The sequence below is a fragment of the Chaetodon auriga genome, chromosome 10 (assembly GCF_051107435.1).
Source record: "Chaetodon auriga isolate fChaAug3 chromosome 10, fChaAug3.hap1, whole genome shotgun sequence".
NCBI lineage: Eukaryota > Metazoa > Chordata > Actinopteri > Chaetodontiformes > Chaetodontidae > Chaetodon > Chaetodon auriga.
Genome location: NC_135083.1, coordinates 12,406,523 through 12,421,691, shown reverse-complemented (window position 1 = coordinate 12,421,691; position 15,169 = coordinate 12,406,523). Strand labels below are relative to the sequence as shown.

Genomic DNA, 15,169 nt, shown 5'->3' with positions numbered 1-15,169 from the left:
GCAGATTCAACAGTATCCCAACATTACATAATTTAAGGCACTCCATTATAATACATAGTGTGGACTGTTTACAGTTGTGGAGGATTCTTACCCGCGCTACTCATCAGAGAGAAAGAATAAATACAATAGAGTCATGATACATCTTTAAACATATAAATACAGCAGAGCTATAATCTAGAAACTATACACAAGTTACCTATTCACAACACTTAGAGGAAAACTGTGTTTATGTTTTTTTGCATGTTATTTTTTTACAACCTTGGTCTTATTTGTGTAAGACTGGCCATCATTCCTATCAGATATGATTTTTCACAGGTATGCGCAGACTGTGGCAGCTTCCACTGGGTGCCACCGAAGATTTGCCTCAAGCAATGTTTTCGAAAACCAAAAAAAGTCCAGTTGTGCTGTTGGGTGCTACACATGCACGTTCGCACGCACACACGCATGCGCACATTCTTCTTCATTCTAAAATTTAATGATTTACATTGTGAGGACTTGCGTTTTGTCATAAGGAAGGCTAGTCCCCACAATGTGACTGTACATACACACACACACACACACACACACACACACACACACACACACACACACACAGGGTTTTCATCACTTGTGGGGACACACAGACTCATTTCCTGGAGACTTACCCTAACCCTATACCTAACCTAACCTTACCTAACCCACAACCCTATCCTCAGTCTTCACCCTAAAATGTAATGATTTAAATTGTGGGGACCTGTATTTTGTCGACAACAGAAAGGTGATCACTGCAAGCTGGACCAAGAAGTAGCTCTGCAATTCATTTAACAGATACAATCATATTAACATTTCAGGTTGTGACTTTGATTTAACTTTTCTCTTAACCTGACCTGATCTCTAAATCTGAGTGGTTGAAACTTTATGGCCCCAGAAGAAACTGTTAAAGCTGTGTTAAGAGTATATGTGATCAAAAATCTTAGTGAAGACGGTCGCAAAATGCTGTAAGGAATGAGATTAATGGCCAAGATAACGGAAATAAGACCAAAATTATAAAAAAAAAATCCTGAATTTTCTGCTGAGTTGTGACAATGACAGTTTTCTATGCAACTAAAGGTAGAGTCCTAACACAAAGTAGACTTGAAATATGTTGACACACAATCCTGAACAAAATGAATTCTTCCACTTGTCTGTTATTTCATGTTAGACATAAGAGGTAAATACAGCACATCCTGTATATCGTTTTCGCTAGGTACAAACATTTTATCTCATTGATCCCATTAGATCATCACTTGAGGGAAATCATTGCAGTTAATTTCCCCCATACTCTGCTGCTACAACTGCTCTAATGTCTCTTTCGTGCTTGTCTCTCCGCCAAAATGTGTCCTCCAACAGTTATTTCCCTTTACCACTCTGCCAGATGCCATTGGCTTTATTGAGTGAGATGTTGCTACCTTCTTTGGTACTTGTCTCAGCATTCATGGCTTGTTCAACAGCATCTGCCAAGGGCAACTTGTCCTCTGCTTCCGTCTCTCTGTGGTAGAAGTAGTTGAAGTTGGAAACAATGACGGGAACGGGCAAAGCAATGGTCAGCACACCTGCGATGGCACACAAGGTGCCCACCATTTTACCCCCCATGGTAATGGGACACATATCCCCGTAGCCAACAGTGGTCATGGTGACCACAGCCCACCAGAAGCCATCAGGTATGCTGACAAACTGTGTGTTAGGCTCGTCTACCTCGGCAAAGTAGATAGCACTGGAGAAGAGGATGACTCCGATGAAGAGGAAGAAGATGAGCAAACCAAGCTCACGCATGCTGGCCTTCAGCGTCTGTCCAAGGATCTGCAGCCCCTTGGAGTGACGTGAGAGTTTGAATATGCGAAACACCCTGACCAGTCGGATGATACGCAGAATGGCCAAAGACATGTTCTGTCCTGAGCTCTCTTGTGGCGTTGTGACCATTTCTGTAACCACGGTAACAAAATAAGGGATGATTGATATAATGTCAATCATGTTCATGAGGTTGTGGAAAAACTCCTTTTTGCTAGGGCAGACCAAAAATCTCACACACAGCTCAAAGAAGAACCACGCAATGCAGGCGGTCTCAATGATGAAGAAGGGATCAGAGAAAGTTGTGGGCTTTACACCAGCAGGCTTCACAGAAGTGTAAACTCTAGATTGGTTGAAAGGCTGTACCGCTGTGGGCACAATTGGGTCAGTGTCATCTCTGAATTCTGGCAGTGTTTCCAAGCAGAAAATAATGATGGATATGACAATAACAAAAACAGACACCAGTGCTACACCTCGGGCTGCATTTGAGCTCTCTGGGTATTCAAACAGCAGCCAGAATTGCCTGTATACATCATTATCAGGTAGAGGGATCTCAACGTCCTTTATGAATCCTTCATCTTCTCTGAACTGCTCCATGGCATCACTTCCAAGCTCATAGAACAAAATTTCATCTGCAAACACATCCAGGGGAACATTAGCTGGACGTCTGATCTTACCCCCTGACTGGTAGTAATACAAGATCCCGTCAAAGCTGGGTCGGTTGCGATCAAAGAAGTACTCGTTCCTCATTGGATCAAAGTAGTCCATCCTCTTCAAAGGATCTCCTAGCAGCGTCTCTGGAAACTGGTCCAATGTTTTGAGCTGGGTCTCAAAACGAAGGCCGGCAATGTTGATGATGACTTTCTGGTCTCCATCATCAAGCCCTCGTTTATCTACAAATAGATCCTCACAGCACTCCTTTGCAAGCCGGCTGAAGATGGTCTCACTCTCCTTAGTGCCCTCGCTGCTTAGCAGCAATTTCCAGTTGGAGATCATACTGGCACAGCTGCTGCGCCCCTGTCTGCTTGGAGTTGGCATTGTGGGGGACTGGGGTACTCCGAGTGTCTGTGTATGTGGTGTGGGCGAGGATGAGGTGGATTCCCACATGCAAGTGGGTACTTGACTGTGGTGGGATGGCGTAGAAGAGAGCTGAGCGGCTCGCAGAAGGTAGTTGCTGCCTGGGCTGCTGTGCTCTGGGGGCATGTCCACCGTGAGAGCTGTGGTCTCATCAGCATAGGTGTCCACCTCATCCTCCAGGCTGCCGTTGAGGTCCAGGCTCTCAAAGTCTACCAGGGCAACCTCCATGGCTGCGGTTCAGCCAGTGCAAAGCCTTGGGACCCCAGGTTAAGACAATCACACACACACAGATGGACAGATGGGAGGCTCAGCCACCAGACTCAGCAGCAGAGTACCAGAGCAGTTAGTCCTCAGCACAGGACAAACTGAAAACCTCTTCTATTCTTGTTTCCCTCCAGCACCTGTAGAGCAAGAGACAGAGACAGAAAGAGAGTCAGTGTATTTCTGCCAAGGGTTAAGGGTGTCATCAGGTGACATGGATATGACGTCGGAAAGCACGTTTTATCATGACTCCTTGTTTCTTAGATACCATCTCTCTGGAAACCAGCCGTGAGAGAAGGACGAATGAGGGAGGGAAGGACAGAATGAGGGGAGAAAGGAGGGCAGGGCAGCTAGAGGATGGAAAGAAAGAAGAGATTGTCATACTAGCAGGAGACAATTTTAGTCTTTTTGAAAGAAAATCATAGTAGAAAACCCCTTGCTACTTTTTTCCACAGTCTGTTATTGTGGAGGCACTGTGATGAGTCATGTAACTGTGAAAAAGGAAGACAACAAACACAAAACTAAACAGTCAGTAAGTATTTGGATGAAAGTGTAACAAATGGAGGGATAATTTGTCACATGTTTAAATATCTCTAACTGTTCTAATCACTTTGTCAAACTGTTGCCATAAACTTGTGATATTTTCTTCCAAAATGATGAAACAAGCTCTTCCAACTCCTCATCTAGTATGCATACTCAATGTCTCTAATCAACTAGTTCATACACTCACTGGCATACATGTGCACACACATTACTTCTCTTCCTCACACACACACATAAGCACAAATATAACGCCCTGTAATGACCCTAATGCAGGTAGAAGGAGAGGATAGGGCAGGGTAACTGGGGCTGTGCATACATTAGTGCATAATTAACCGTCTGTACAGTGATAGCATGGGCCGGGCTTCGTCCAGACACCAGGGCACACATTGAAACTGCACTGTGCCACTGTGCTGTTTCTTCTAGAAACCCACTCTGCTCCTATTGTGCCAACTGTTTCTGCACTCAAATTTACCAGAGCTTGTGGGATTTAACTTAAGATAACGCAGCTCTCTGAGGTGAGCACGCATCAGTATGAATGCATTTGTCCAAATGTGCATATGACCGGGTGCTGACGCCTGCAGATGTTTAATTAAAGACTCCAGAGATGAGTCACCACCTAAAACCAATGCTAGTGATACCAATCCTGCTGGGAGGGAGAGAGGGAGAGAGAGAGATGGGCCAGCTGAATGAATAAGGAGGATGACATGAAAATTGTTGGGAAGACAGATGTGGGTGGAAGGACTGGGTGGGTGGGATGAGGACGGAGTGAATAAAGAAGGAAAGTGACAATGAGAGAGAATGGGAGTTGATAGGTGGGTGGATGGATAGACAGGATGATGAGAGAGCAGCCATGACAAGGAAAGAGGGCTGGTTCATCAAGAGCAGAGGAAACAGATGATGATGAGGGATAAAAGAAACAGAAACTGTGAAGGTTTGTGCACACAAAACTGGGAATGTCCAACAAGACGAAGTTGGAAACAGAATTAGCTGGGGAGTATTACAACACTTGATGAAAGCCACAAAAAAGGGAAAAAAGATAAATCAAATCCTCCTCTCCACTCTTAAATCACATGACCAGAATGACATCATTTGATCCTTTGAGCCACCAGAACTTTCTCATGATCCTAAAATAGAAGCAGCAAATCATCAGAAATAAGCCAATAATAATCTTCTGCTTGACCAGTTCTTACATTTTTTCCAATAACTCAGTATGGCATCAATATTTCAGTTTGCCTAATGTAACATAAAGAACTGCCAACTCTTGAACCTCCAAAAGTAATGGAGAGACGTATGACAATTTCCAAAAACAAGATGATCCCACTGACTCAGCTATTTAGCTTTGGTTACAGTAGTGCCCAAGTCCCGTTCAGAGTGATATATTTAGGTTAAGATTCTGCTTTCTCTTACAAACAGAGTGAAATCAGTGACATGTGAAATGTGCTCTCTGGGTCAGCAGAGACTGCAGTCCAAAATCTGCTCCCAGGACTCTGGTCTCTGCTAAAGGAAGAAACACGGTAGTTGTAGACAGTATAAACTGCAACAAACACGCAAAAAAATACCTTACCTTCCTTAGCAAGTAGCCTGCAGACCATGTGTGTACAATATGCTACAAAAAGCAAACACAGAGGAGCCACTGCAAGTTCCTCCTCAGTTGGCATCAGAATGACTAATCTATCACAGACTACATTGGGTAACCTTATGCTGGAGTAGAAACTAGAGCTGGGGCAAAGGCCACACACACACACACACACGCACACACACACACACACACACACACACACACACACACACACACAAACAGAAAATCAGTAAGAGAAAAGTATTGCTTCACTTACATTTTTTTTTACAATACACAAAAGTGTTTGTGTGTGTGTGTGTGTGTGTGTGTGTGTGTGTGTGTGTGTGTGTGTGCATCTGGCCATGTGTGTCATTTCTCTCAGTAATCTCAGTGCTGTGCTCAAGGCCCTATAGACTGGAACGGTGTGATTAGATCCTCAGATCTCGCCATGCTTCAGTCACCCTACACACACACAAACACGCAGGCCGTATCCATATCTGACTTATTTACAGTATCACAATAAATAATTGATGCTTAACAACTCCATCCACATGTTCAACACGACGGGGAAGAACGAATGATGAGAGAGTGACATGCGGGCACAGGAGCCAAAGCTGCCCTCCTCACCCAACACGGCGCTACGCCTTTCACTTTCAACTTGTCAGAGCTCCGATATTATCACCTCCCTCAGCTCTTTAACTATAAGCTCTTTCTAAGCTGAACACCTTGAGAACATGCATTTTTAACGAGTCTGTCACTAGAGCAGGAAGAAAAGGAGAAACGGATCATGTCATAGGTGATCTTCCATGGCGAGATGCTCAGGCACACTCGACCTTATCACCCAGTCTGCATGCTGTAAATTTGTACACACAGCAGGCATGGAAGGAAGCTGCCACTCCACTCTCATAATTCTTAGAGCATGCATGAACAACTACTGTGGAGAGTCTTGTCAGCGCTGTTTAATCAACATGTCTTGCTCTATTTCCATTAATATTTTGTGTAATTGTGAGATTAACTCCTTCTCATGCCCTTCAATTTGACTTGTGACTTATGAATTACAAGTACCCACGCAAGAATAGAAATTTTTATATCTTTCTGCCTCAGTGGAGTCATAATGAGAACTGTCATGAACAGTCTCCTAAAAATGACTCATGATGAAGCCCTTCCGGAAGCAAAGTGCTAAAGTACCTCTAAATGAATGAGGCAGTCATACGAGATCATTTTTCATTCTTCCTGTCAGACTTTCTTAATGTTCCGGTCACACTTACAGTAAAATCACTGTATTATATTGTGATTCTCTATTAAAAATATTTTGACTGCAGACATTTGACCATGTGTTAATGGATGACAGCATGTTGTCACATATCTGTAAATAGTACACTTAAACAATCTAATCAATAGGTTTGTTATACTCTTAATCCAGACATTGTGCATCTAGACAACCCATGAAAAACTTTTTCTAGATCCCATGACTCATGCATACTGTTCATTTGTTCACAGTATATCAATTACCGGATAAATATGGGGAAAAATACTTAAAAATACAGCTGTTTTAATCTGGATCACATATGCAGTAGATAATGTGTATGGATGCTTAAATGCTAAAATGCAATGAGATTGAAAAAACTCTCAACCACAATCAAACCAGATGTTCTTTTGTTGACATCAAGGAATGAGAAAAAATCGATGTATATGACTCAACATATACAGTACATCACACACTGCATTCACATGCATGGAAAAAGACAGCAGCAGCTGTGCTGTGTAGCTGTGAGTACAAAATGCGTCTAAGGAGACCGTGTGACCTTGACACGTTTTAGATGAGAGTAAAACAGAGGTGTCATATGGGGCCCACGCCAACCCATGGTGCTCCGGCTATTCTTGCCACGCTATTAATACACAGGGGGAGTCATAGTGAGAGAAACCCATGAGATAACAACTCCTGCACCATGTCATGCTGTAATGCTCACAAACACAGGCAATACACATGTGGTAGGGAAAAAAAACCTGTCGGACAATATGGAGATCTACATCAGAAATATGGTATTGCATGCTGTGCTGAGCTACTGTACATTTTAGTAAGCTAACCTCTGCGACTTTAGCACATGTGTGTAAACATGAACAGATGTTCAGGCAGATCTAGCTTAACTACAAGCCAATCCTTTGCTAGCTGGTCAGCAAGAAATGCATGTATATGTCCAATATTTACCATACAAACCAAAACACTGCATGCAACCTTTTTTTTTAAATTTACCTTTTCTGCTTTAATATAAAGATAATTGCTTTATAAACGCACTGTCACCGTCTCAACATGCATCATGCACTGTTTCCACATGACAAAATAAAGTAATTTAGGCAAAATGAAAGTTAATTCATGTCATCGTTCAGTTAGGTAGCATTGTGTGAAGACTGATCTACTTTTCCACTCCTGTGCAAAGGTGCGAACACGCAATCATGCACACAAAAACACTGACACACTGTGTCTTTGTGACCAAACTGATTTAAGTCACATTTATACCCCCTCCCCATGAGGAGACAACACATTATGTCCATTCTGTTGGTGGACTCTGAAGCTCTTTGTTGACTGAGGAGGAGCAAGATGACCGACTTCAGACCTTTTAAAGCATAAAAGATTTAAAAGCTACAGAGGTCAAGCTTGTGACAGATACGGTTTATTACAGCCATTATGTCTCCCAAACCTTCAGCTCTGACATCAGCCAGAAGGTTTTTTATGGGTTTTAAGTGTGTTTTTTGTCTTTGTGTGTGTGTGTGTCCTCAGTAATTCCACTCAGGCTTGAGGCTTCAGAGGTTTCATTAAAGTTTCAAATGATTGTTTGCTTGCAGCTGATCCTGGTGAAAATCCCACATTTTAATCTAAGTGGAGCCTTTGTTATATCTGGCAGGTATATGGTACCCTGCTCTATTAAATGCTTTGCTAAGCTTTATAATATAAAATTTATAGACTGTGCTGTTAAACTCTGATGCATATTTGCTTAAAGGCACCTCTGCTGCAGCTGTTTTAATGCCCCCCGCTTACAAAACAATAAACTACGATAAAATGATCTCCTTTAAATGGCTTTTCGCTTCGCTCATCACACACTGAAGTCCAAATTCCAACATACTTTTCTGAATAATATTCAAGAGTAAATCTGCAGTGTGCCAGATGTTTGCAGCTGAGCACAGTTGGTGTGTCTGTTAAGTGCGCTCCCGCAAGCGTGCAGACATTATGCTCGACTTTCATTCTGTGTCAAGAACCCACGGGCCACATTCTCACTTCAATTTGCAGTAATTATGGTATGGTTGACCTTGTGTGTTTGGACCCTTTGTTATGCTCCTGCGATGTGGTGTGGGGTTTCTGGCTGTGTGAGGGCATTGGTTGGTAGAGCTGGTATTTTTGGACCAGAAGTTTACCCTATTAAGCAGATTAATACAGGCTGGGCAGCTCAGTGCTATAAGCCGAGGGATCTCTTCTGTCAGATCAACACAGATATGAGCGAGCCATCACAGATAGGCACACAAGCACAGAACACACACACACACACACACACACACACACACACACACACACACACACACACACACACACACACAGATACACACACGGGGAAAATATGATGCTGCTTGAGTCATATTTTCTGATGTATCAGCCAGAATGTGGAGATTGAACAAGCAAAACTGTTAGCTCACTGTTAATGCCTTCCAACTGCTACATCTTTAAAATCCTTATGGAAGCTAAACTTTATTTCAAGTGAAGGTTAAATAAATAAAACCACTTGTGGAACTTCAGGGAAGATTAAGGCCCTAGTTCAAGAATAAGAATTAGAGCTGCAATGATTAGTTGATTAATGGATTAGTCTGTTAACTGTTTTGATTGTATATTTTTCATTTGAGTCATTTTGAGTCAAGCAAAGATGGAAAGCGTTCCCTGGTAGAAGCATCTTAAGTGTGAAGAACTGATTGTTTGCTGCGTCACATACTGTATGATAACAAACTGAATGTCTGAGTTTGTCTTTCGAGCTATTTCAATGCAGCTGTGGGAAATTATCAGGCTTTCTCTGCTATTTCCTTTAATTTAACAGACAAAAAGATTAATCGGTTAATGAAAACATTCAGCAGAATACTAAAAAAAACCCTAGAAATGAAAAAAAAACTCCATGACTTTGTGCTGCACTACAGGAGTGTCACACCACTTCTTCCTGTCATATGATATTAATAATGTTTCCATTGATCATAGATTGCTAATGCAGAAAAGTTGTATGACTATAATTCACACAGTAGGAGACAGAGGCCTTGTTCTCCATTTGCACCATGACTGTTAACTCTTTTTTTAAAAAAGCACATGCATATAGTGCAAATGTTTACATGATGTGCAGATACACAAGCATGCACACTGACAAACAAGCATACTACACACAGTCAGTCATTTGTATTCAATACACACACACACACACACTTTTGGAAACGCTTTCAGACAGTACTGCAGATGGCCATTGAGAGTATATTTTTAATTATCACACGTCTATTATCCAAATAACAGATTTTTGGAATATCATAAGGTTATCCCTCTCTTGAGCTTTTAAATCACTTACTGAAATGTGAATTACAAATGTCCATTTGGTAATGCAGTTCACACGAGCAGAGCCAAACGCTGCCTCTCATTAACTTAGCCAAAAATAGATGCAAAATGGACCCTCGATGATCATCAGTGTGAGCCAGTTATATGAGGTGACACTCTATTGTATGTTTGTACTGTAGCGTGAACATGTGTGTGTGTGGATGTGAGCGTGTGTGTGTGTGTGTGTGTGTGTGTGTGTGTGTGTGTGTGTGGTGTGTCCTAAGAGAAAATTCAACAAAGATCTGCAGTAAAGACTTCATTCTGCATGAAAAGCATGTCCAGGTGGTGACTGTTTCTGTAACTTCAATAACTTACATCTTCTTTTAGCTTGATTAGCCTTTAATCATTTATGTTGTTTCGCAATAAAAAACATTGTGGCATATCATATAGTTTTAGAATAATGTATATGGGATTAATTTATAATAATGATAATTAATAAAATCAAATTTTTTTGTTAATACAGACATGAGTTTGAACACCAAGAGATGGAGGTTTGGGGTCTTGTGTTGTTTGTGTTGTTACTGATTAAAGCAGATTATTCCAAGAGAAACTGTAGCTTGATTCTTATGCACAGCCCAAATCAGAGTGGCTGAAGTATGTTAAACATCAAGAATTCATGGAGTGGAAGTTAAAACTGTTCATTACGTTATTTTGAATTACGCACACGGGCACAGAATTAAAGATACCTGAATTGAAATATCTTGATAAAATGCTAGAAATATCCATTTTTGCCCATGTAACCAATCCCTCCTCCATATGGTCGTCTAGAGCAGATTTGTGGTCTACGTGCAGCCTCCGCGAGGCATTCATAAGATGTAAGCTGTTGATGCTGACATGGGTGTGTCTCCAGGCTCCAGGCCAAGTCCCAGTGCACAGCAGCTGGGACCAAAATCCTCCCTTGGCCTTTTGACAAGACACACATACACACACACACACACACACACACACACACACACACACACACACACACACACACACACACACACACAGAAACACCCGAACACCAGCATGAGCAAAGTACAGCCAAAATCACTTCCTAATGAATTAAAAACTTCCTGTAGAGCATCTAGTAGGCACACTTCAGACCATGACAAAACCGAAGGCTTATCAACATTCATTCAATCTTCGGGCTGTTTTATTCATTTTCTATGTGCCACTGAAGAAGCCCCCAACACACCTGGACCCAATCACGGAGCCCATCAGCTGAATCTAACGACGATTTAGCCTCTGGGTAACCAGCGGACATCCAGACTTGACAACAACTCGACATTCCGGCTAATCTCTGCTTTGTTTACCTGATAACCTGGGTTTGAACAGTCCCCAAAATACTGCATTCATTATATTCCAGATCTACAGTACCTGTCTCTCAGTCAGCACTAAGCAGAAGTCGAACATCTAATAGTGATGTTTGATGGAATCAGGCTGCAGCATGCTCTCGTTTTACATTATGTCTGATGTACAAAGTCATTCACTATACATGCATTAACTGCAATGCAGTTACGTTGCTTATTGCTTCTTGTGGATATGGACAAACACTGAGCGTGGCTCCTTGGTGTGTTCGTGTAAACAGTCAGCCAAGTCAACTCTTGTTGCTTTGACAGGACATCATCACTCACTGGCACCGAGGCTGACAAAAAGACTGACGTGCCAGCATGGGTCTGTCTGTCAGGATGAAACTGTCACACACCCACCGCACATACGCAGACACCTCGCCAAAGGCCAACCATTAGAAAGCAGAGCTGTACACCAATGCTACAACTCTGTCTCTATGATAAATGTATATGTAGCACATCAGTTCATACACAGAAAAAAAGTTACAAAAAAAAATTATTCATTCAGACTGTGCGAGGTTTGTGTGATCACATTTGACTGACAGTGACCAAACAAGTCAACAAATCATCAGATTTTCCAACTTAGCCCTACTAACCTATAACCAGTAAGAAAGCACAGAGAGAAAAAGGAAATCTCTGACGTGAAATAATGAAAACTGTTCTAAATTTGGCAGAAAATGGCACATTCCCATTATTAGAAACTGATTGAGGAAATGGGTTTTCAGGGCCTGTAAGAAGTCGTCTTGTCATTGTGAGCGTTAAGATATTCTCAGAACTCTCCCCCCACTGCGAGAAGAAGGTTATTTGCTCACAAAAGGTTCAAAAGGTTAAATATTGTCATTTCATAAAAGCAGACACACTCTCATCCCTCCCACTGTCTGCCCAGCCCACCCTCCTCCTCCCGCCCTGGCATTCCTCCTCCACAGTGGGGATTAAGTCCGTCTCATTTACAGGAATATTACGTTGTTTTTTTAGAAGCCTTTTTTTTTGTGCCAGATCCAGACGAGGAAAATATGGCCATCTGGTCTGACTCTCTATTACATATCACTAATCTCAGGTGGCGCACAAACAAGAGGCACACGTGCACGACATTCAGACAGCCACAGATGCTAACATTCACCATGCATATTGAGCGATAACCGTATGACACATACTGTACGGCTTTTGATCCCTAAAGACTTCTTTTTCTAACAGCAACAGCTTGATAACTTGGAGCAACAAGTCTACAGATATTTGCATACCAGCTTATGAAAATGTAACTGCTGATGGTGTTCAATAAGACAATAGAGTACATCATGACATTCAGTTGGTGATTTACCTCAAGTTAAAAACTATCACCACCAGAAAAAAGAGACCATATTTTAAGAAAAATGCACACTTACTATATTTAAAGTCACCATGAAAAGATTTCTTATTTGTTAAACAAAGTTTCTGCTCCACATACTGTGATTAACAGGTATCGATGGATCACACAATGTGTGCCGTGATGGGGGGTGGAGGATGGTGGGCAAGCTGAGTTTTGAGGGGTTTTCAATTCAGATTAATCGTAGTTTGAACTTTAATCAAGGAGGATACATGTGGAGATGGCTGCATGGAACCCTGCACCAGACAGAGGAAAACACAACATAAAGTCTGAAGTCAAGCTGCATCACCCACTTTACAGATCAAGACTTTACTTAAATACATACGATGTTTTCAGTCAAGCTGAGGTGTTACACCAAATTCTGTGACCGATCCGTCTGTGACCCCAATAATGTAGTCACAGAACGTGGTGTATACATGGAAAAGGGGGAAATGAATGCACAGGAGAGTTCTGCAGTAATGTGAGTGAAGTACTGGGTACAATGATGGACATAAGAAATAACCTACTGAGAAATGCTTTTAGAATCTTTTTCAGCAAATCCAACTTTTTATACTTAGATTAGTGAGGAAAATATAAGTACAGATTTATCCAGAGTTAGGGACGATTTTATCTTGATCTGTTTGCCCGAATGTTAACTTTCCCTTTTTCCTTTCATTCAGAAACAAAGTCTGCTGAGAGAGTTTAGTAAAAGATGTAAACTGTGATTTCTGTGCTGTTCCGGCCACAGACAGGCGTAACGCTCGTGCAGCTCGAGTGAGCAAGTCGTGAGTTGAATGAGAAAAAAAAAAATACTATAAAACGCACAGTGAACAATCACTGAGGAACAGTTTTTACTTGTTGTAAAAGGTTGTTCGAGGAGAGGAAAGCGGCCTACCTTCAGTGCCGTCACGATCCTCCAAACTTCCGGGCGTGGTTGGTGAAAGTTTGGTGCTCCGGGCCGTGCCGGCGGCATGGTTAGTGCGCACTGGATCGACTGACCGCACCGCGCGTCCTCTCACCCCCGGGCTGACCGCGCACACAGCAGGCACGGCGGAAGTGCCCCGGCCTATCGCCCTGGGGCCAGATGTGAGCGTGACATAACAACAGCATGCCTATGCTTAATTTGGCCAATTCCCCGCTTGTAAAATCCCTGTTTTTCTTCGTCCTCCAACCAAAGCTGTGTCGCTGTAACTCCAGGGGAGGAGAGAGAGAGAGAGAGAGAGAGAGAGAGAGAGAGAGAGATTAAAAAAAGGTTTGTTTCCTAATCTCTGCCAGACTGCTTTATGCTCTCTTGACCACCAGCAGTCATGATAACTTTCTCTTCTCATTTCTAATCACAATGCTAAAGCAAGGAGCACTTTTTTTTTTTTTTTTTTTTTTTTGCCTTCGCAGGTTGCCTTCAAATTATAGTCTCACAAAACTGACATGCCCACATGTATAATGAAAGCGTTTTTGCTCACTGTAATTGTTCCTTCTGAGATTCCTTCCTATAAAGCGACACCAGTGTAAGAAATCGGCCTCAGCCATGTTTCTGAGCCAAAGTGCATTTTAAAGTGCAGCTGAAGTTAATATGAGGCTTCAGCAGTCTGACCAAATTACAGTCTTTGTGGTGTGAAATTCCCACTTTGTGCTTCCATGCAGAGTGTTTTCCTGCTGAGCCGAGAAGGAGGTGTGGTAAATCAAGGCAGTACGTTTGTACTTAAAGGTCTTAGCATTGCACTCATACAGAGTTGTTGGACTCATGAAAGAAATATCAAAATCAAATCTGCAGAACCGTGGATCTCAGGGATATCCTGTGTTATTCAAGTGTGTTATTCTGGAAATGTGGCCTCAAACCGCAGCCTAAAGCAGAGACGAGGAGTGACCGACTTGATTTGACTGCTGAACTGTACACAACGAGGATTAAGGGTTTTGTCCGCCATCTCTTACACTGAAATGTATTTAAGAAGAGTCCTTTTCACTGTATGTATGGACAGGAGGAAGTGTTACAGCCACTCACAACTGTTTCGATACACATGTGGGCATGTATATTGAACTTATCCTTTAACGCTCACTGTCTCCTGCATTAAATATCAGCATTTTACTTTTGACTATTCCACCAGCAGCACTTTATTATCTAACATAACAGCAAGTACCTATATTGCATTTCATAAGGGCCATGCAGGTCAAAAGGGTAAATTCCCGATAATTAAATAAGATTGATTCACTGCATTGCTTGCTGTCATATCTATCTGTCATCACTACTGTTTTAATGGATGAGTATGGCACAGATGCTCCCACTGGCTGACCCCCGGAGCCTGGGGTGAGGGAGGAGATGCCACTGTCTGGCTCCTGACAGACTGAGCCTGGATCAGTACAGGGCCACATGGGGTGTCATGCAAAGTATGGATAGGCTTCCCTCTGCAGGCTTCTGGTGGCACTGCATTCATGCAGTTTTTGGTTAGATTTGATGTTGTTTGTGTGACCGTTTGCCTTCATTTGTAAATGTGACCTGTCTAACTTTGTGCGGGACGTTGCCCAAATGCTCTTTTAAGATGTAAAACTCCTTCCCATCAGGCATACTGAATAATTGGCCACTGTGTTTGCCCATCATAATGGACATGGATCTGCAGACTGCAGTGAATAGCCACAGATCA

The 15,169-nt window shown here is 42.3% G+C and overlaps 1 protein-coding gene across 1 annotated transcript; it reads right to left on the bottom strand.

Moving 5' to 3' along the window:
* Positions 1-572: 572 nt before the first annotated feature.
* Positions 573-13,664, bottom strand: kcna10a (potassium voltage-gated channel, shaker-related subfamily, member 10a). Its single transcript, XM_076740738.1, has 2 exons — positions 13,429-13,664; positions 573-3,284 (listed from the first exon to the last, which is right to left on the bottom strand). Exon 2 carries the CDS (start codon positions 3,109-3,111, stop codon positions 1,369-1,371), a length of 1,743 nt encoding a protein of 580 aa, XP_076596853.1. The 5' UTR covers positions 3,112-3,284; positions 13,429-13,664; the 3' UTR covers positions 573-1,368.
* Between the last annotated feature and the right edge of the window lie 1,505 nt (positions 13,665-15,169).

Coding starts and splice junctions, on each gene's coding strand:
- kcna10a (XM_076740738.1), bottom strand. CDS start 3,111: ATGGAGGTTGCCCTGGTAGACTTTGAGAGCCTGGACCTCAACGGCAGC.